This window comes from Hydra viridissima, unplaced genomic scaffold, assembly GCF_058129835.1.
Source record: "Hydra viridissima isolate aposymbiotic clone 2 unplaced genomic scaffold, HvirCarnegie_v1 scaffold_11, whole genome shotgun sequence".
NCBI classification, from domain to species: Eukaryota; Metazoa; Cnidaria; class Hydrozoa; order Anthoathecata; family Hydridae; genus Hydra; species Hydra viridissima.
In genome coordinates this window covers 7,285,650-7,307,674 of record NW_028324310.1, presented here as the reverse complement: position 1 = coordinate 7,307,674, position 22,025 = coordinate 7,285,650, and the positions used below count along the sequence as shown (strand labels likewise).

At 29.1% G+C, this 22,025-nt stretch overlaps 1 protein-coding gene, 1 non-coding gene and 1 pseudogene across 3 annotated transcripts; 1 reads left to right on the top strand and 2 right to left on the bottom strand.

Annotated features, from left to right (window-relative positions):
* The first annotated feature begins 12 nt into the window (after positions 1 to 12).
* On the top strand, positions 13 to 999 carry LOC149881962 (uncharacterized; annotated as a pseudogene).
* A 1,274-nt stretch (positions 1,000 to 2,273) lies between these two features.
* Positions 2,274 to 20,554, bottom strand: LOC145191072 (putative ATP-dependent RNA helicase DDX6). Of its 2 annotated transcripts, XM_090065802.1 has the most exons (11): positions 20,216 to 20,550; positions 19,615 to 19,693; positions 17,095 to 17,329; positions 16,584 to 16,727; positions 16,292 to 16,386; positions 15,550 to 15,672; positions 8,792 to 8,860; positions 8,532 to 8,591; positions 4,765 to 4,945; positions 4,554 to 4,673; positions 2,274 to 2,768 (listed from the first exon to the last, which is right to left on the bottom strand). In XM_090065802.1, exons 1-11 carry the CDS (start codon positions 20,254 to 20,256, stop codon positions 2,602 to 2,604), a joined length of 1,314 nt encoding a protein of 437 aa, XP_089921928.1. In that variant the 5' UTR covers positions 20,257 to 20,550; the 3' UTR covers positions 2,274 to 2,601. The 2 variants fall into 2 exon arrangements, 1 of the variants encoding a protein (XP_089921928.1); XR_016444743.1 differs by lacking the exons at positions 2,274 to 2,768; positions 4,554 to 4,673; positions 4,765 to 4,945; positions 8,532 to 8,591; positions 8,792 to 8,860 and adding an exon at positions 14,131 to 14,176 and having other exon boundaries at positions 14,224 to 15,672; positions 20,216 to 20,554.
* On the bottom strand, positions 4,360 to 4,426 carry LOC149881961 (small nucleolar RNA SNORD36). The gene has a single exon (XR_016445322.1). It is a non-coding gene; the product is annotated as a small nucleolar RNA SNORD36 (small nucleolar RNA).
* Positions 20,555 to 22,025: the final 1,471 nt, after the last annotated feature.

Here is a 22,025-nt window from a genome sequence, read left to right as displayed (position 1 = left end):
TAAATCGACAGCCTTCAGTGCTTCGTTGAAAGATGCTTGTTCTTGGTTAGATGTGATTTATCTCAAAATACCCTCAACAGTAACCACGAGATGGAACAGCCATTACGGTATGCTGCACGTCATGCTTCGACTGAAGGTTCCAGTCATATACTTACGCGATACAGAAGGTGATGATTGGAAGAAAACCGTACCTACAGATGAACAGTTCTTACTCTTTGAAGCTATTGCTCCAGTGCTTAAACCTTAAAACTAAATAAGAGATTACCAGACAAAGGCCGTAAATTACCCGCATTTGTACTAGGACATTACCTTCATATATTTTTTCGTGGACATCTTCTTGATGTTGACGATGAAAATATTCAAAAACTGGTTGAAAACCATCCTACAACCAATAAATACTTTGAGAATTCTTCATTGTCTGTCTCCAGCTCCAGTAATAACAACGGTAGTAACGATTCCGTTGCTGATAATGCACAAGGTTGGGAGGAAAATGAGTACAATATTATTTTAGCAAAGTATAAGGAAGATACTAATTCACATCATATACACGAAAACCCTACTATTAAGCTTGAAATGGAAAAATACCAAGAAACAATAAGATCCAAAAATGCAGGAAAAACTGACACCTTAGCATGGTGGAAGCAGCATGCAGCTGAACTTCCTATTCTTTCGGGTGTTGCAAGATCTTGGTTGGCAACTCCACCAACCTCAGGATCATCTGAAAGAGCATTTTCTGCTTCTGGCCTTGTCATCACTGATCGTAGATACAATCTCGATAGTGACAAGGCAGATAAGCTTGTATTTATAATGCAGAACTATTCCGCTCTTGAAAATTACATTAAAAAATGGCCCATCGAACAAGAAAATGATAGTAATGTAGGACATGAATCAGACTTATCTTTGCCAATATTAATAGAAGAAAATCCTAAAATACCAACGAAAGTAGGGCAAAGGAAAAAACAACGAATGGACGATAGCCAAAGTATTGTAGATTATTAAAAAGCAATAAACCTCTAAAAAGCAATTGCACTTGTATTTTGTTTGTAAAAAATTCAGCAAGTCACATTTTAATTTTTTGTTTTATTGAGTCTCGATTCGAGACCATGCGATACTTTCTATTATCGGTATCGAAGCGATACTGATAGTATCAACATTGGAACATAAGCGATACTACACGATACGAGACCTTCCTTCTCGGTATCGAACCAAAACTGATAGTATTGACATAAGTATATAAGCGATACCATGCGATACGAGACCATTCTTCTCGGTATCGACTTATACGATACCGATTATCTAGTGTCTGGTGGGCAGTCATTCATTTGCATCAAAGAAAAATAAGAAAATGAAGTTTTAGCCGAATTGTTAGGAGAAAAAAAATTTAAATTAGCTCGAGGTAATCTTAAGTGTCTGAAAGCCAGAATTAATGCATAGTATAAAGCAAACAGCTGTCTCAAATAAATATAATACCCCGGTTAGGTCTAGCAATAATCTTGAATTAAAAATCTGTATTTGTTCATCAACGCTCACATAACAAGGCAACGAAAGTTAAAAGAAAATTTTTTACGGGCTACATTTCTTTTATATCCACATAAATAAAGACTATCTATCACATAAAAATAAATAAGTCCGTAAAATATATCGAAACAAGGCAGCTGTAATACGGCTGAAGTTGTTGCATATTCAATAGGTTTGTTTTGTATAGGCAAACGATACAAATACATCTGTCGCTATCCTAGCTGCTCTAATAAGAACTTATTGCATTGCTGATAGTCAAGACAAGTAAAGATCTATATATATATATATATATATATATATATATATATATATATATATATATATATATATATATATATATATATATATATATATATATATACACACACACACACACACACACACACACACACACACACACACATACACACGAAACAGTAACACAGCCACAATACTTAAAAAATAAACTTCCCAGATGTTTATAAACGCGATGTTGCGAGTTTTAGTTGCAAACTTGTATTTGGTTTATAGACCTAATAAAATCGATTAAATTCTGAAAATAACTTTCATTTGAACTACGTTTTTAGTCATTAAAAACCAAAACGAAAGAGAATATTTAAAACATCGAAAAACAAGCAAAAAAAAAAAAAAACAAATCTAAGGAAAAAGGAAACTGATTGTCAAAGTGAATATAGTCAGATGAAGAAAAAAATATAACACTACTATAATAAAGAATAGCCGCATTTAAGGTATTACAAACATGTAACACGAAATCGTAGACTTTGCAATTAGATATATTATAAACTATATACAAGATATGACAACACAGCAGAACATGTTGTACAAAATAATAATAATAAAAAAAAAGAGTCAAGGAATGCTTTCATTTTCAACAAAAGCCATATATTAACATATTTTAAAGGCATATTGATCTGAGACCAAAGAACAGCATTTTAAAGCATACCGTTTTTTAAAAACAAAAACGTATTACGTAATGTCAAACATAATCCTTAACAAAACCAGCACCACAATTGTAAAGCTTAATAATGATGTGCTGACATGAAAATTTAACTCAACAAAACACAAGCACTAAGCTATTTTTTCTTATTCTTCATCTTTATTTTCAACTTCAGTATGCTCAATCTGAAACTCTGCAACATAAAGACTTTTGTCAATGGAAGGTGGAATAGGTTTGATTTCTGTTCCTAACTCTTGCTCTACTTGATACAAAGTAAAACGATCATCGTACGTTATCAGGTTCAGAGCGATGCCTAAAATCGACTTCATTATTATTTCATTTTTCAATGCATACTAGCTCTTTTTAAGAATTATAGTATATTCAGAGATTAACAATCTTCATTACTATCAGAATGAGCATGGAAATTCTTCATCATATTTACTTTAAAAATATTGTATGTAAAATCATAAAACTTAAACACAATCAGAAATTCTGCACTGTTAACATAATTTTTAAAAAATTCAGAAACTAATATTCTTTTGTCAAAACAGTGCTTTGAAAGAGAGTTTAAGTATAGTCAGAGATAACCAATCTTCATTACTATCAGAATGAGCATGGAAATTCTTCATCATATTTCATAATTTGCATAAACAATTTATAAACAATTTATAAACAAACAAACAAAAACTTTTCCTTGTTACATTTTTGTAATGTTTTATCACGTTTAAAAAAAAAAATAATAAAGCAAATATCAACTTCTTTTATAAATGTTTTCTCAGAGAAAGATTAAACTTAATATTTAAAGCTACAGAAGCTGTATATTTGGGCTGAAAATATTGAAAGAAATATTGATAGACTAAAGTAAAATGGCATTCAGGTATCATTGATTTCTATCATTTATTCAGGTGAAGAAATTCTAGATGATCATCATAATGCACTTAAAAAGATCAGATTTTGAGAGAACAAAAATTATTAATGTATTTTACTAAGAGTTTGCATATAAGAATTTTGTCACAGAAATGTTTACGATTTTCAAGGGATTTTTTTATAAAAACATATATACAAAAAAAAAAGTTCTACCAGTCAAACGATTTAAATGAAAATGTCAAAAAAAAAAAAAGATTTGAGAAAAATTTTACGCGTCTGCTCAAAATAAACGGAATTCACAAAAGCATGCAAATTTAAAACGTTATACTAATAGAATTGTCATGTATATACAGTTAAACATCTAAACTTTAGAAATATCAAAAAAGTTGGATGATAAAAAAAAAACACAAAAAATTAAATATTTAAAGAGCAATTCTTTAGAGATTAAAACTGTTTTTCAGCTCAAGTACATGGTAATAGTATTAGTAATTTATTGATAGGAATGAATTGTCATTAAAGATGATAAAGCATATATACATAAAACTGATTCTGTGAGATTTTAGGTAACAGTTATTACAATGGAAAATGCTGTAAATCTGCCTTCAACATTATTCAAATATTTTGTTACAAGGAAAAATTCCAGGGCTGTATTGCAAACAGAATACAAGAATTTACATATAAATAGACACAGGAATCTGAGTCCTTTAAACATAATCTAATTAAAAATATTTTCAATCTTCAGGCATGTCTGGTTTAAAAGTTGTACATGGTTTAATTTGTCACATATGAAACTTAAAACCACTAAACCAAATAATTTGTGTTTAATGATTTATAACAATAGTTTTTTTTTTTTAATCTTTTGCATTCACCAATTTGGGTTAGACATGTCAAAGTATAACCGTAGAGGTTTTTATTTAAGAAATGAAGTCTTTCATCAAATATTTTTTGGAACCTAAATAGCTTTAGCTATTGATTTTTTACACACTAATCTATACTGGATTACATTAATTATAACTTCATCATTACATGAATTTTAACACAATCAGAAATAAAAATCTCTTCATTTAATTTCAGGTGAAGAAATTCTTTAATCATCATATATATCAAATATTTGAGTAAATAGTAAACAAAAAATAAGGAAAAATAGTTTATCTAAATTTACTCAAATTGAAATTTATAATAATTATCAAGAAAAAATCAGATTCATAAATTCTAAAGCTTACAAGATTACCTAAATGACCAAAGCGTCCTGATCGCCCAATCCGATGAAGATATGTTTCTGAGTTTTTAGGGAAATCAAAATTTATAACTACGTTAACAGCTTGAATGTCAATTCCTCTTGTGAATAAATCTAGATACAATGTCAGAGCACATTTAAGTGTTGTTTTAAAAAGAAAAATTAGTAAGTAAAAGTAAACAAAAAAGTTTTGTTGAATTTTTACCTGAACAAACTAGATTTCTGCACTGCCCAGAACGAAAGTCATGAAAGACTCTATTTCTATGTGATTGCTGCATTCTTGAGTGAATATAAAAACATGAATACCCAAGTTGTGTGATCTTTCGAGCTAAAAGCTCAACTCTTTGGACAGAGTTGCAGAAGATTATTGACTGGTTTACTTGAAGCTGCATGGTAAATAAATATAAAATTAAAAAACCTTATGCATAGCCTAACTTCAGAAGGTTGCATAATGCATTTGCACTAGAAACTAAAGACTTCTGTGCTAGGTTGTTCTTTTATTCTGTCTGTCTCTCTATTATTTGTTTGATTGAACCCATTTGAAGCTTATAGACTTACTGGAGCTTCAGTCCAATTTTCAGTCAAATTCAAGATCTAAAAACTTGGTAAAACATGAGCTTTAAGAACAAGGTGAAAGTTTTATAAACATTAAGACTATTTTGAAGTTATTCAAGTAGTTTATATGAAAGTTTTTATAAGAATATGATTTTTTTTAAAACTAATTTTGATTTCAGCTTTAACTTTTGTTTCCTTCAGCAGTTTTGTGTTATCTGCACATCTTTTATTTTAGAGGATTTTGGGTGCCTTAATTGTAGCAAGGAAGAATTTTTACCATATAGCTAAAGTTTTTCCACATTCATCATTTTAAATTCAAATACAGCTAAATCCTGGTAAATCACCCCCCTTTTTTAATATAAGCTAAAACATTAGCACAAGACATATACATGTTTTTTTTTTATAAGGATATGAAATTTTTGAAACAGGCTCGGGTATGCTTAAGCAAAAAGTTAAAAGAGGCTAAAAGGTATGTTTAAGCTTAAGCATATTTCTAATAAAATATGCTTATTTCAATACTTTCCTAAAGTGTGCGCGTTACTAAAAGTTAATGGGTATAAGAAAAATAAAAAGTTGACTTATGCTCTGTATTTGCTTTGGTTTTAATGTACCTAAATTAATGTTATAGTATAATAACAAAAAATAAAACATATATACTATATACAAATGTTATCAATTAAATCAAAGATATGAACTTCGCGTTCCTTCTCGTCCGGACCAATAAAGGTGTCATCTGGAAGAATTTTGTTGGCACTTTCATTTATAGCATCATCTACCTCCACCAGTTGAATATCACCCTGATTTCCTATGGGTTGATCACTGCCAGGATCTATAATGTATGGTGGCAGCACTTTGTAACTATCAAGGCCCTCTGGTTTAACAAGCGAATCTTCTGAGCCACCAGAAGTCATTAAAAACCCAGTCATTGTCCAACATTTCTTCCTTTGCTTGTCATACGTTGAAGTGTTTAAAGCTTTCCATGCTTCCCCTGCCCAATGTGTAATCAAAATTCGTCTCTCTTTTGCAGTGTATTACTGAACCATCTATCAAAATGATTATCTCTATTGAGCCATTTTTGATGTTCAATCGCAATAAGTCTTTTAAGAGTGGCAGCATATCCTGCGTCAACTAGTTGCTAAAGGTCAGTGGCACTTGGTAGACCGTACCATAGAAGTCCTTTAGCAGCAACCACAGCATCTTTAAAATTCTCCTGCATCTGTCCCTTCAAATTGTCCGGCAAAAAAACAAATTTATCAAGCTTTTGTTCTTTTACAAATAATAAATTTAGAAATATATATATTTAAAATTTTAAGTAAATGAAATTCAAATTTTTAAAATAGTTTATGGAGGCTCACGAATATGCTTACATATGCTTTTTTTTTTCCAAATCTGAGCCTCCATATGCTTATAAGCGTTATGCTTATATAAAAAAAAAAAACATGTACACCATTTTACTAAAAAAAAAAAAAAAGATATAAAAAGATTTAGTGAAGCAAGTTACCAATATCAGTTTGTTTTAGCTTTTCTGATTCTTTTCCCACAGTTTCATATTTTTGGTTCATGGATTTATGAATAGACTCATGATTGTCACTGAATATCATGTAGCTTCATGGTATCTCTAAGGCTTGACATACAATACACAATTAAAGGCAAGTTAGTTTGATCAAAAAATCTACACCACTATTTTCTTCTTCAGCATCAAAAGTTTCTTTCCCTAACACATCTGATAATCTCTTTAGAATTCATTGACTCAGTATTATTGACAAGATCATCCATGGACAAACATCTTACTGATATTCCTTCAGGGAAGAACTTGGAGGTATGAATTGCAAAGTTTTCTAACTGGTCTATGAGATCATCAAAGGGATTATCCACATCTAGCAAGGTATCAGGACACTTTTTCTTTGAAACTCCAGTTTTAGCAAAACAGTTGTGAATAGTTTCAGGTTTTTGCTTTACCCCAGGCAACACCAAGCATTTGCATGGCATCCAATATAGAGAACTTAGGAAGGGTTTTTTATTTCTCTATTAAATTCATAAAACTTTTTAACAAACAATGTTCTATAATGGGCTTTAAGTGACCTAATTATGCCTAGGTCCATCAGGTGAAGCTTTGGGGTAGTGTTTGGTGGTAGAAAGTTAAACTCAATTGATATGGGAATCTTAATGGTTGCATGGAGTGGATAATTATCAACTAATAAAACTTTTCATTCTTAGTTCATAAACTGCCGATTGATTTCACAAACCAATTCCTCAAAGAGCCATCCATCTAATTCTTCTTAGCATCAAAGATCTTTTTCTTGTTTCTCAACTAAGTGGATATGGTATTCTTTAGTATACCATAAGTTAAAGCCACCTTTGACTTTGGGATGCCATCTAATATTTAGTTGCAGCTGTTGCCATGTTGCAAATTTAGAGTTAAAAAAAAAGAAGCAATTATTTATGCTTTACAACTCAAAAGAAAACATCTGTAAAAGTAACTGGCAATACAATGACTTCTTTATTAATTGGTATTAAAATTCTGTCTAAGAGATTATTATTCATATGAAAAGTTTGAGTCAGAATTTGCCAACAGGGGACAAAAAAATAGTTGGACATGAATTTTGAGCTATCTTAGATTTGACTTAACTAGAAAATCTTATCAGACAATTCCCAGGGTACAAAGAAAACAGTTTAAAAAAAGTTCAAATTAACAGGCGTTTGAATTACTAGGATTTAACTGTACTAAATTTATAAAATATATTACAATATTTCAAATAATTGTTGTCTTAGATTGTTAAATCATATGCATTGTTTTATATATAAGGATATCCTATCAAATAAATTTCAATGCTTTTCACTTTAAATGTCAATTTTCTTTATTTGGAATGCTGCGCTTTTTATATTTTGTTTTTAAACTGCAATACATACTAAAAGTTTTTGTCATATTTATTATAGCTAACTCTGAAAATTTCTTTTAAGTTTATGTGAAATTGTGTTTTTACTTGAAATAATCAATTACGATTTTTTTTACAGTGTTATGAAAAAATATAGATATGAAATTGAAAAGAGCAAATAACAAAGCTAAAATTGTTAATTTGTCATATTTTAAAGTCCTATTGAATACATTTTGGAGAAGTAACAATAATTAGCTTTGTTTGAAATATAGTGGACTTAAAAAAGTAAGACACCTTTTATATTTAAGTTTCTAAACCGAAACAAGAAGTTCTATTGTCCTCTGCTTTTTAAATTTTGAAATGTTAATTAGATCATTAAGCCTCTGGGTAGATGCAAAAAGATTTATAGGGTGATGCTATATACAAGATATTTAGATAAGCTTGGGCCCAAGCATGCATTAGAAGCTTGGCTCAAGCCTATCAAAGCTTAAAGTCTCTGGTCTAATTCCTACACCTAAATTGATAATATAAACTTACATACCTTTGAAAATAATGTGTTTAGACAATGCACCTTTTGCTTTTCCTCAACAAATGCATAATACTAGAGATACAATACATAGAAGACAGCTGTTTAACTACTTTTGGCTAAATAGTCATTAACAAATAAATAAAAAGAACCCATATGTATGCAAGGAGTTATAAAAATGAATCAAGGAATAACAACACTATTTAAGAAACTTAACTAACCAAATAATTAAAGCAAATAAGTATATTTCACAGACAAATTAAAAATATTTTTACTTGAGTAATTCCTTTCAAAGTTAATTCATCCATTAGGTTTATTTCATATGGTTTTGATAAATATTTGTCCTAAGAAAAAAATTTAAGTACTTTAGTATTTCACATACTGACATAATGAATATTTTCTTGTCTTTGCCACAAGGATCAAAAGGCCAGGGCTCATATTTTGGCTGGAGGCCCAAAAACCCAGTACATTTTGACCCCCAGAACTTTGATAAATTATACATGAAATTTTTTAGAACTCTTTATGAGTAAATAGAGTTAAAATTAATAGCTCCTAAATTTTTATATTTATAACTTATAAATATATCAAAATATATACAGAGCTGGAGAAACAAATCATTCCTGCACCCTATCCTCATTTATATCCATTTAAAAACTTATTTTATTGAATTGCATCATACAGCGTTTTGTCAAAATAAGTATACCTTAAAAATTTTAAATAAACATTACTTAAACATCTTATAACATTAAGTCAACCCTATAACACAGGTAAAACATACACACACAGATATATATATATATATATATATATATATATATATATATATATATATATATATATATATATATATATATATATATATATATATATATACACACACACACACACACACACACACACATACATACATACATATATATACACACACACACACATACATACACTTAACCACAAAATAAACGCACCACTTAATAATTCTAACTTATTTTGAAAAATATTATGCATTTCACTGACTTATCAATTACAAAGATGATAACAATGTTTGTTATGCTTTTTATAGGTTTCATTTCATTTCCCTTATTTAATTTCAAGATTATAGCAGCTTTTCTTAAGTAGCATGTTTTGCTGTAATTAAAGTTCACTTCTAAAAGAAAAGTATGTATTGGTTTTAAATTCTTTTAACAGTAGAAAAGATAACTGTCATTTGAGCAACACATCTGTTTGCAATACAGTGTTCTAGACAAAATTTAAGTCATGATGAATGTGTTGGAATTGTTACTTTGTTCAATGGAGGATTAACAAATCACAAACTTGGTATAAGATTTGGAGTGTCTCATACAAGTCGGTAAGGTTCTACAATGGTTTTTAGAGACCAATAATCACACTTAGACAAATTGGCTAAGACAGACCAGGAGGTACCGATGCTGTGGAGGACCGATTTTTAATGCTTCAAACACTTAGAGAATGGTTCACTACTGCGCACAAAGTCTCCAAATATAACTTGCTGAGGTTCATGGAACTGCGGTTAGTCAAAATACCATAAGAAGACTTCGTGCTTTAAATTTATGACCTCAGGCAGCAGCTACTGGTCCCAGATTGACTGTAGACCACTGAAGAGACTAGCTTTTGCAAGGAGGCATATGAATTGGGAAATACATGATAAGGAACAGGTTTTATTTACAGATGAGTCGAAATTTTGTCTTGTAAGTTCTGATTGCTGCCCAAGAGTGTACAGAAGACCAAATGAAAGATATTTCGCTTGAAACATTAGAGAAACCACTTTATATGGAGGCGGCTCATTGATAGTATGGGCCAGAATATCTTAAACAGCTTGCATAGAGCTTTTTATTGTCGAAGGTGGACATCTGACCTCTCAACAATACATAGCAGACACTTAGAATCTTTTGTGGTACCTTTTGCACCATACATTGGCGATGAATTCATTCTTATGTAAGATAATGCTAGCCCACATACAGCACATATTGTTACTGAATACTTAAATAATGTTAGTGCTCAAGCTTTTGAATGGCCAGCTTGCAGTCCAGATATGAACCTAATAGAGCATCTTTGGGACATAATGGGACACCATGTTAGAAGCGAACACCCACCACCTAACAGCCTAGACAAGCTGCGATAAAGTCTAATTCGCGTGTGGGAAGGTATCCCTCAAGAAACAATTAGATCTCTAATTGAAAGTATGCCACAGCACTGTTAGGCTGTAATAACATCAAGAGGTGGAAATATTAGATAAGTCAAATGTTTCAATTTAAGCTGTATTAGTATGCATAACAATAATAATCATTTTACTTTATTTTGTTTAAACAAACCATATCTTTGGTTTTAGCTTTTTTTTTTTTTCCACCATCCTCAAAGTCAATTTTATTACTATCATCAAAATAATTATGTGCATGTGTCCTTTTCTTAATATTAATGTTGTTACGACTTTGAAATTATTTGACTGTTGACTAAATTGATTAATCTGTTTTTCTATGTTGAACAAAATTGGTTAATACATTTAGAAAGTCAACTTAATCAACTAAAAGTGGATTTAGTTGAAGTATTTGAACAAATTTTTTATTCAAATATTTGACTAAAAAATTGTCAAGCAACATTAAAGTATATGATAATATTTAAATATTATAAGCGTATACTTTAATGTTGCTTGACAACTTATTTTTTAGATACTGTAAAACAAGTAGAACTTTAAGAGAGTAAACAAAAAAACTAAGTGTTGTATAATACTGTTATAATAACACATACTGTTGTCATTTTAAGAGCATTTTCTTTGTTCAATTTTAGTTCATCTATTCTATTAGATAAATTATAATTGAATAAACAAAATGAAATGGAAATTATTATAATAAAGTAAAGAAAAAAAAAAAAAACATAGATAAGCATTTATATCATTTTTCACAATTAAAGCAAAAAATTAACAAAAAATTTACTTCATAAAAAACAGTGGCAAAGATAGGTGGTGGCAGATGGGGCAGCTAAACTTTTTTTGGGGTGGCAGATTTATAAAAGGTTTTTGCATCCTTAACTGAGTACTATAAATTATTTAGCATTTTGTTTTGAAAAGCATCAACTGGTTACTATAATGAGAAAAAGATTAATGAAGCGCTGCTACATTCAGTAAGCTAAGAGTTAAGTTTATGTGATACAGCAAATTAGGTTCAATGTTCTGGTATTTTGGTTGAATTAAAAAAACTACTTTGAATGATATTCTTACGCACGACTCAATCTTTATAAATAGTTTATCTTTGCAAGATAGACAACTTATAAAGATATCTCTTTACTAATTGGTCAGCATCATAACAATATTAAATTTGATAAAATTAAAACAAGTAAAAAAATTGAAATAAGGATGTTGGATGATTACCCAACTAAATCAACTTTTAGTTGATTAGTTGGAGACCCATAGTTCATTAAATCAGGATGTATTAACAGCTATTCCATTCTTCAAAGTCGACTAAATTTGACTTTTAACTAATTGAGTTTTAGTCGATTTAGTCAATATTGATAACAACACTAGATAATGTTTGTCAAAATATATAATAATATTGGTGACATTTAAAATAAATTGAAATGTATAAGTGATGCATTAATTTTATGGTTAAGTGTGTGTGTGTGTGTTTATATACATACATACATACATACATACATACATACATACATACATACATACATACATACATACATACATACATACAATTCAGTCAGAAATACCTTTATGTCTGACTAAGAGTTGTATTTTTCTTGATCTTCTGAAAAAGTTATTTGATTATAAAATAATGGATTTAATCACAGACATTATAAACATTCATAACCAGAATGTTTACAAGTCTTTCTTTACAAAATGGTCTTTTTTGGTTGTTTGGTTTCCAATAAAGCTGTGCGAGATTAAGTTTTTTTAATCTTTAATTGAGATTGCAAAAATTTCGGTCAAGTTGAAGTTTAAGACTAATAAAATGATTTAATTCATCAGCTAATATGTAACTGACAACTTGATTTATTCATATCAATATACCTTTACACAAACTAGTGTAAGTGTACATTCAATTCATTTAATTATTGACATAAAAGATCAGTACTGAGTTATCGCTGTCAGATTGTCAGAGTTGAACTAGTTAATTAAACAAGAACTTTCAAATGATTCACTAAGTCTAGAACAAAATGACGTGTCATTCAGGTAATGTTGAGTTGAACTAAACTAATTACACATTCATTAATGAAGAATGTGTAATTCATTATCCTAATGCCAAAAATCAACAAAGTTTAGTTAGGATTTTTTTTTCCATTTCATTTATAACTCCAATTAAGAATAAGCTCACTAAGAATAAGCTCATTAAGAATATGTTTAACCTTATAAACTATTATTCTGTTAATTATCTTCTACCAATTAACTTTTTACTTTAAACGTTTTTCCCTGATCAAGGTTTGTGGTAAAAAAAATGATAGAATACAGATTTTACCTACTTGGAAGTATTAAGAAATGACAATTATAGTTGCAATTAAAATGACTCAATGGGGCTGTTTATATGAATCGGGCTGGCTCTGTTAGTCGGGCTGTCTCACTTCGGTGAGATGAATATTGTTATTAAGTTTATATGGATTTTTTCTAGCCCGCTAAACCGGGATGAAATATTTGTTTACATCACGCACCCAGTTAAAAAAAAATTAAAAGGTGAAAAATGGATTCCTTACCATTACATAAACAAATTCTTACCTTTACAACTTTAAAAATGATCAATATACAAACTATTAGCATTCAAATTCATCTTATACAATTTACAATGGCTATTAAAAAAAAAAGGGATTTAAAACTTGAAAAAATTCGAACAGTAATTTATGCATGTTTTATTTTGCATAACTTTTGTGAACGACACAATATTTGTATTGATGAAGAGTTAGTAAAAATACAAGTTGAGGTAAATGAAAATGAAAGAAATTTTAGAAATTTACCAGATCCAATTTTTTCTTGTATTGACAGTGAAGGTGAAGTTATTCAAAAAGCATTAACTGAGTACATTAATGAAAATTATGTTCAAAAGCAAACTCTTTACACAGATTAAAAACAAATATAACAAAAAACAATTCTCATCTTTTAATAAAATAAAAAGTTTTTAACATTTTTGTTCCAGTTTTATTATGATTTTTTGATGGACAAATTGAACAAGTTTAAAAAAAAAAAAAAATTAACATAAATGCTTACATGTCTAATAAAGTTCATAAATAACAACAAGTTAAGCTTGTGTATTTCTATCGTCAATTGACTTTTCGTGGCTTTCATTTTTCTGAATCCAAATAGGTTGAAAAGCTCTATTGTTTTGATAAATAAAATGCTGAGGTGTAAGAGTTTGAACAGCAGATGTTTGTTGTTGAGAGATCAGTGTCCTGGAAAGTAATTCCATAGAGGAACACAAACCCTTGCTTATATCACTAATTGATTTACTAATGTCTTTTATGCAATCAGAAAAAGATTCATTGGATTCTTTTATGGCTTTAGTTAGATCACTTTTCATTTCATTTAAAAAAAGTTTATCTCTCTGTGCTGCTGAAAGATTCTTTTCAAGCATTTTTCTTTTATTGTCAATAAGTTTTGGAACGACAGATGTTTTTCTTTTTTTTTGTTTTAATTCATTTTCATTATTGCTACAGTCCTAACAGTCTAACAGTGCTACAGTCTAACCCTAACCCTAACCCTTACAGTCTGAAATATCCTCATGATAACTGATTACATTTTCATCATTATTTAATGTTATTTTTTCACTACTTGAAATACCAGATGGTAATGGCTTACTATTAGCTGAACCACCCCATAGAGACAAGATTATCATAGTGTTCAAAAACAATTTTCCCATTGCCACTCCTTGACCCAGACACTACAGCTTTAGAAAATACTTATCTAATTTCTTTTGTTTTTTCCTGGATTCTTTTTTTTCCAACAAAACTCTGTCTTAAGGAGGGCTTGGTCTTGACTAGATAGCTGTTTAAAACCTAAAGGTGAATTTGGAATGTCTGATCTTGAACCAAACAAGTTTTCATCAACATTTATTTGCCATATCCTTTCTGATACAAGAATACTGTGCTTGTTTATCAGCGTCAAAGTCTAAATTTTTAAACATCATAGAGGATTTATATGCCTGTATAGAATCTATTAAATCTTCTACCATTTTTGCACCCCATTTAAATTGCTTGCTTAAACTTCCAGATACTTTTTTAGTTTTATATTCGTCAGAATGTTTGCTTAAACTTCCAAAGACATCATTCGCTTTTTATTTTCTTGAGAATTTAATTCTTGTATTACAAATTCGTCAGAATGATTGCTTAAACTTTCACAGGCTTTGTTTCATTATTTTCTTTATAATTAAATTTGAGCATTTCACTTTCAGACATTTTAAAAGTTTATTATAAAAAAAAAAACAACGCATACGTATTATGAAGAAAACTGTCTCGCGTTGGTAGGATCCCACTCTAAACAATTGAGATCTCAGTTATCCGGGCTGGCCCATTTGTAATGTAAACAAGTTTAATTTTTATTTGTTAATCTTAAAGCTTGCGAGATCTCGTTTAAACGAACCAGCTTGGCTAAATGGGCTAGCCCGGTTCATATAAACAGCCCCAATGATAGAGTTATAATATGCTTACAAAAGAATTTATTGAAAGAAAAATTCTTTCAAAAAAATTTTTTTTTAGCTTGTTGGCATTAATTTATTTAACCTTTAGCTTGAAGAGCCATCATCACATTTTCAATAACATATACATAAAACCAGGTCATTGTTTGGATTTAATGTTAACCTAAGAGTTTTTGTTCAATAAAAGCATTAAATGTTTGTGGTTGGTATAAGGTAAACTTATCATAAAATTATAATTATCATGTGACTCTCCTAAAAATCTTTAGCCCTAAAAATTCATATAAATTAATCTTGTCAAGATATTACTGTTGTCACATATTTTATCAAACTCTCTGTTGACTAAGAAAAAATATATGCTTTGTCTATGGAATGACTTGTAATTATTCAATACTTTATACCTTAAACTCTTTAACAGAATATGGAAATGTAGCAGAATATAACAGCACTTGTCGATTATCAGGAAGCATTTGTATTAGTGAATCAAGCAACTTTTTGAAATCCATAGATAGTAACTTGTCAGCCTAAAATAGTAAGAGTAATAGGGTAACAAATGGAATATGAAAAGTTATCCAAGTATTATTATAAAAGTTAATTACCAATATATATTACTAAAAAGTTAATTATCAAAGGCAACTAGCTTTATAATTGATCAAGTTGTTGATAGGTTAAAAAACTTACAAGATTAAATTCAAGTTTCCTATTTCACTTATTTAGTTCAGTAATATTATTTCTAGAAATTATTCAGTTATTTAAAGATAACACACTTTTTAATAGACAGCATATTAAGATAATCACCTAGTATATTATTTCAACCAGTATATTTTAAGTAATAAGTGATCAACCAGTATATCATTTTTACTGACAGACGATACAAGCCAAGTGCAGTTCAATATTTTCTTTCAAAAGTTTTACAAATCTTATAACTGATTTGATCATTTTTATTATGCTTTAAATTGTGGTTTATAGAAAGTAACAAGTCTCCACAGGAGGATGGTCAATACATTTAGGAAAAAAATTACCAATAAAGATTACTTTTTATATTTCTCAATACTGAATTATGTACTTTAAAAAATTATTTAGGGCTCATAAAATAAATGTTTTAAAATTTGTTGAAATTTAAAAAATTAAGAGGTAATTTACTTCATCCATAACAAGTATTTGACATTTTGACATATCAGCAACACCTTTCTTCATTAGATCAAGTATTCTTCCAGGAGTAGCAACAACCACATGGACTACAAAATTAAATATCTAATTTATGCAAAAATTATACATAAACTAGGGTTATAGGTGATCATTTTTTTAGAACCTAAAAAATGTGTAAGACTTTAATGAAAGTACAGAAGTCCAGTCTTGTTAAAAAAGTAAAAGAATTCTTGGCTTACATATACATATATATAAAAAGAATACTTTTTGTACACCCTGTATTTACCTGTTTGATAAAGTCTCATTATATCATCTTTTAAACTGGTCCCACCCAATGTTACCATAACTTTAGTGCCAAGATGATTACTTAGATCTTTACATATTTGAGAAGTTTGTAGAGCAAGCTCTCTGGTTGGAACAAGAACTAAGGCTAAAAATATTCTAAAAACATTAAGTCTTTTAAATAACAAAAATATCTAGCAACAGTTATTTGAATAAAAATTTTTTTTATCCCATCTGTTTAAAGTGTTTTAAAACTCAAAAGTAAAATCAAAAGTAAAACTGATTTTTTTGTTATTCATAACAGTGTAAAGATTTTAATAGCAATTAGCAATCTTTCAATAGCTTTAACAAAACCAATCATTTAAAACTCTTTTATAAACTTTAATCAAACTCAGAACAGAGAGTAAACATTTAGAAAAACAGTTTTTAATTAGTAACAGGGAATTAAAGCACTATTAAAGCATAACTGCAGTTGAAACTTTTTGCAAGAAAATCTTGATACAACAATAACTAACCTTGAATAAAGTCTTTTGTGGAATCAACTCTTTCTAATAAAGGGATTAAGTATGCACCAGTTTTTCCTGTTCCATTCTTTGCTCTTGCCATAATATCTCTTCCAGCTAGTGCAATAGGTATACTTTGTTCTTGAATCGGGGAAGGTTTCTCAAAACCTTTTTCAAATATACCCATAAGAAGTTCACGTTTCAAACAATAATCTTCAAACTCATTCCCCTTAGTAGCAGTAACATCCTAGAATGATTAAACAAACTTTAAAAAATAATACTACTAATTCTGCATTTTAATATGTTGAGATAATAATAGTAATAGACAGTATTCTTATTTGTAAACAAATAGTATTTGTTTGAAATCTACAATATAAACATGCATAAAAAATAATTCATTTGCCACAATTTTTACAACAGCTTTAGAGTTGCTTAATTAATAAATACTTAGTTTTACTGAATGCACTTTTTATTGAGATTTCAAACTTATTAATAGCCCCTTCCAGTGTTTTCTTGTATAGTTATCTATCAAATGTAAGATAATGTGTATAAAATTTCCATTGACTTTCTTATTGAAAAAAATTAACAAGCTTTTCAGGAAAGCTAAACACACAGTGAATGTTTATTAAAAAACCTCATTTTAGTTTCTTATAAAATGGCAACTTAACTGACAAAAGCTTACAGACTGGGCAACATGGGCAAAAAACAAGTGCCAAGCGTCAGCTCTTTGTTGCTGTTGTTGAATATGTTTTAGAAACTAATAAAAATGTCAAAAAATTTTAAGCCTATTTGGGAAAATTGATGTGCTTTTCTTTATTGCATGTGACATGAAGTTAGCCAATATCACCTGTGGTATTCAGTCTCACTCAAGTAAACACCCTGCTGGTGTGACATTTTGTCTGATGAGCTCTAAAGTCAGGGAGCTCCAAGAAATTTCAGATTTAATAGGATACAATACAAAGATTTTCTTAACATTGGTCATAACCCGTTGTTTGACCAAGAAGAGCTTATACTAGTTATTGAGTTTATTACCCCAATGGAACTTCATCTTTTGCTTGAAATAATAAATGATCTTTACAAATCAATGCTACAAATGTGGCACAAAGACAAATATTGCCCATTACTTCTCAAACTAAAATTACAACCTTATCATGGTGGAGAGTTTGTTGGGATTATCATAAGCTTTTGAAGAATATGGATGGTTTGCAAAGAATTGTCTAAAGAGAAAAAGCAGACCATTTGCTTGGCTTTGTGAAAACATTCCAACATTTTAAGAGTGTTACAAGCAACTGCTTCAGAGTAACATTAAGTACTGCATATGATAAACATATCAAAGACTTTAAAAACTCATATTTTTTAACTCCCAGTTTCAATCACCCCAAAAGCCCATGCAGTGCTCAACCTTGTTCCTGAATTTATTGCTAATGGTACAGCATTGGACATTTTTAGTGAGTAATCACCAGAAGGCTTGCATTCAATTTTCAGTGCTAAAAGAAACCCTGATTAACCTGATTATAGAGGCCAGTTATAGAAATGTGTTATTGAATATAACACCAAGCATCAATGAATTGGATATTTTATCAAGATAAACAGTGATTTCAAGAATTTCACTCTAGAAATACATGGAATAACAAATTTGTTGATAAGGAATATTCCTGTTTGAATTTTTTTTTTTATATTACTTCTAAATAATTTTTTGTAAACCAAATTCATAAGTTTACATAAGTTTAAATTCAGAACAATTAGAAAAAACACCTCAAAAAATGAGCTTTCTCCCCAAATTTTATAAAAGCCTGGACAAAAAGGGACTCTTTTAGAAATCTAAAAATCATAGAATCTCGTATCTACTAGTTTTTGTTTTTTTAAGTACACCTAAATTGAAGAAAAAAAAAAAAAAAAGATTTACAACAGGGCTTCAAGTATTATCAGTATAGCAAAATATAAAATTTTAAATGCATTTTTCTTGAAATAAATTACTATTTAATTTCAAACATTAGATTTATAAAGGGGAAGGGGTCAAAGAATTCAAACTTTTTATTTTTATTTGTTATAGATTTTTTTCATCAATTTTGGCAATTAAATGAGATTTCTTGACTTTAATATCATTTTACAAATATGTCATTGTGCTTCTTTTATTTGAAATAATTTTTTTTCTTTTGTTAAAAATCAGATTTTAGGTTATATGTAGATTCAGTAATGGTATTTACAACTACAGCATCTGTACTTATTTAGATGTCATTTAAGAACGGCAATCAATGAAATAATATTGCAAGTTATAAATAGCTTAGTGTTTTATTCTTTTTAAAACAAGCATCAGTCTTAGAACTTCAGAGCTTAGAACACCATGCTTAAACTACTGACACAAATCATAAGTACTAAAAACAAATATAAACTCAATATAACAATCTGAAATTCTTGATACTAACTTAGCTTGTATGAAAAAATGGTATAAAAAAATTCAAGACAGTATATTACAAAACTATTAAATAAGGAGCACCAGCTTAATACATAACATTATAGTATAACACTTACAGCTGTTTTTATTCTTTGATCTTTAGGGGGGATTTTTAAATTTAACTTCCAGTCAGCAGCTTTTACAACATCATCTGACCTAAATAATGTTTAAGCAAATAATGCATTATTTGCTAAAATGTTATTGGATAAAAACTAAACTTTTGAGGTTTAAATTCAAAAAAATGATTCAAATAAACAGCTCAACCATATTCTTTCAAGAAATTAAAAGCATATTTAGTAGTATTCTATTTAAATCAATAGGCCGCAATAAAAAAAGTTGCTATTAATTGAAACAAAATGTTGACATGAATGTAGTAAAATGTAGCTTATGTGAGACAACACACTATATATACTTAACTATAAGTGAAGAAAACAAAGTTGAAACTGGTAATTAATAAGATGATTATTCAAAATTTTCATCATTTTAATTACCAATTTCAAATTTAAGAAAAGAACTTTTTTGAGAAATCTTTTTGGGAATGCTCTTTGAAAGTAGGATTTAGATTAAGATTTTCATAGATTCTTTGAAGTATTTAGTTGGATTTAGAAAAAGATGCTAGGCTAGTGACTATTATGTCAGAACTTAAAACAAAATACATTGAAGAAAAAAATTACTTACTTGCTGACGTCTGAAACGTTACGAGTTGCTGTTGCAGCCATATAATAATATTATCAAGTTAAGTGTATCAGGTATGGTTTGTTTACTTAATGTAGGCAACGTTGCAAATACTTAAATTTGACTCTGAGATGACGAGCTTTTCAAAAATAAGATAAAAAATAAAATTATTTCGCGATAAAAGCAGTAATATTAGCTATAGTATTGAAGAGATTCTCGATGATTTAAGTATTATAGTTTCGTCATTTCGATCAGAAAGAAACTAAAGCTTTCCGACAGAACATCTTCTCTCTTCAAAAGACAGATTACTTCACCAAGTTTTAAATGCTATAATGTACGCATGCGTTTAAAATTTCCGGCCATTTATTTTAGTCGAACGTTCTTGACGAAGTAAGCAAGCGACACCTTCCAAAAATAAGCTCTCAAAAAATCTATTAAATTTTAATAGTTGATTAATCTATTTCCAAGTTGTTTTTGAAAAAGAAAATTATTGACCTAATAACAAGGCCAAATTATGAAATAATAATACTTTAAAGTAAAACGGACCTTCGTATCTTTCATAAACTTTGGTCGCGATACGGGTCTCTCTTTTAAAAACAACCAACCCATGCAATCATTCCCCTCAATAATATATGTGTTGGTTTAGTAGTATGACTTAATTTCAGTCAGCATTTCTTAATACTTCCAAAGATAATGTTTGTCAAAGACTGTTTGGATTTAGCTTTAATTTTCTCAAAACCGTTATCATGGTTTCAGTTATTGCTATCAATTTTTAGAAAGAGTTTTTGGTACAAGAAATTAAAGTAATAAGCCTAAAGTTATTAAGTCTCAGTATAAAAATGGTTTTAAGATGAGTGTATTTTAAGATGGTTGAGTTTTAAGATGGGTGTAACGAAATTGTCTTGGATATCAAAGGGACCTTATTTGCCCATGAGAACAGGGTCTTTAATGGCTCACGTTTTTTACCTTGTTTTATTAATGTTTATACCCGTTAGAAAGCTATTTGATTTTACAATTAAAACGCTAAAAATATCGAAGTTCTAAAGTTCTGTGCTTAAAAGTGAAATTTAACTTTTAACTTAAAATATTAAAGATAACATTATCACTGATTTATTAATATTTTTTCATGCGTTTGTTCACGCAAAGAATAATTGCTTATTATTCTCTGCTTATCAAACGCTACTAATTTATTTTAAAAAGGTTGATCTACTTCCTTAGAATTTGATATATTCCAACTGTGGAATCGAATATGGCTGGTTTGTATAAAGAATAAATATTGTTGCCAATTGATAGTAAAACTAAATTTAATTTGAAGTATTTCATTTTGATATTGAAATGACATATTATCGAGTAAAAAAGTCAATAATGTAAACAGATAAACAATTATATTTTGAACAATCAACTCAGGGAAATTATTTTCATTTAATTCATTTTTTATTTCCACTGCCGAGATACCATTTAATTTCCATTTCCACTGCCGAGATATCCTTTAATCCAACAAATTATTTCCACTGCCGAAATACATTTCAATCCAACAAATTCAAAACATTTCTAAGGGGGCCATAAGCTTTGTAAATGTTTCAAAAAAACTTAATTAAGTATTCTCTGGTCAGTTTTATTGTCTGAAATCCTAGTTGCTATGTTTAGTTTACAATTTGTTGCAAACTTGAATATTTCACGTCTTTTTTTATTATGTTCCACTTTAATTTTTAAAAGACTCGAAGCAATACACTCTGTATTTGCAGAGCCCAAGAAATATGTTGCATCTCCACACTGGTAAATAGTGGCTGTAGATACAAAATCATATCATTTT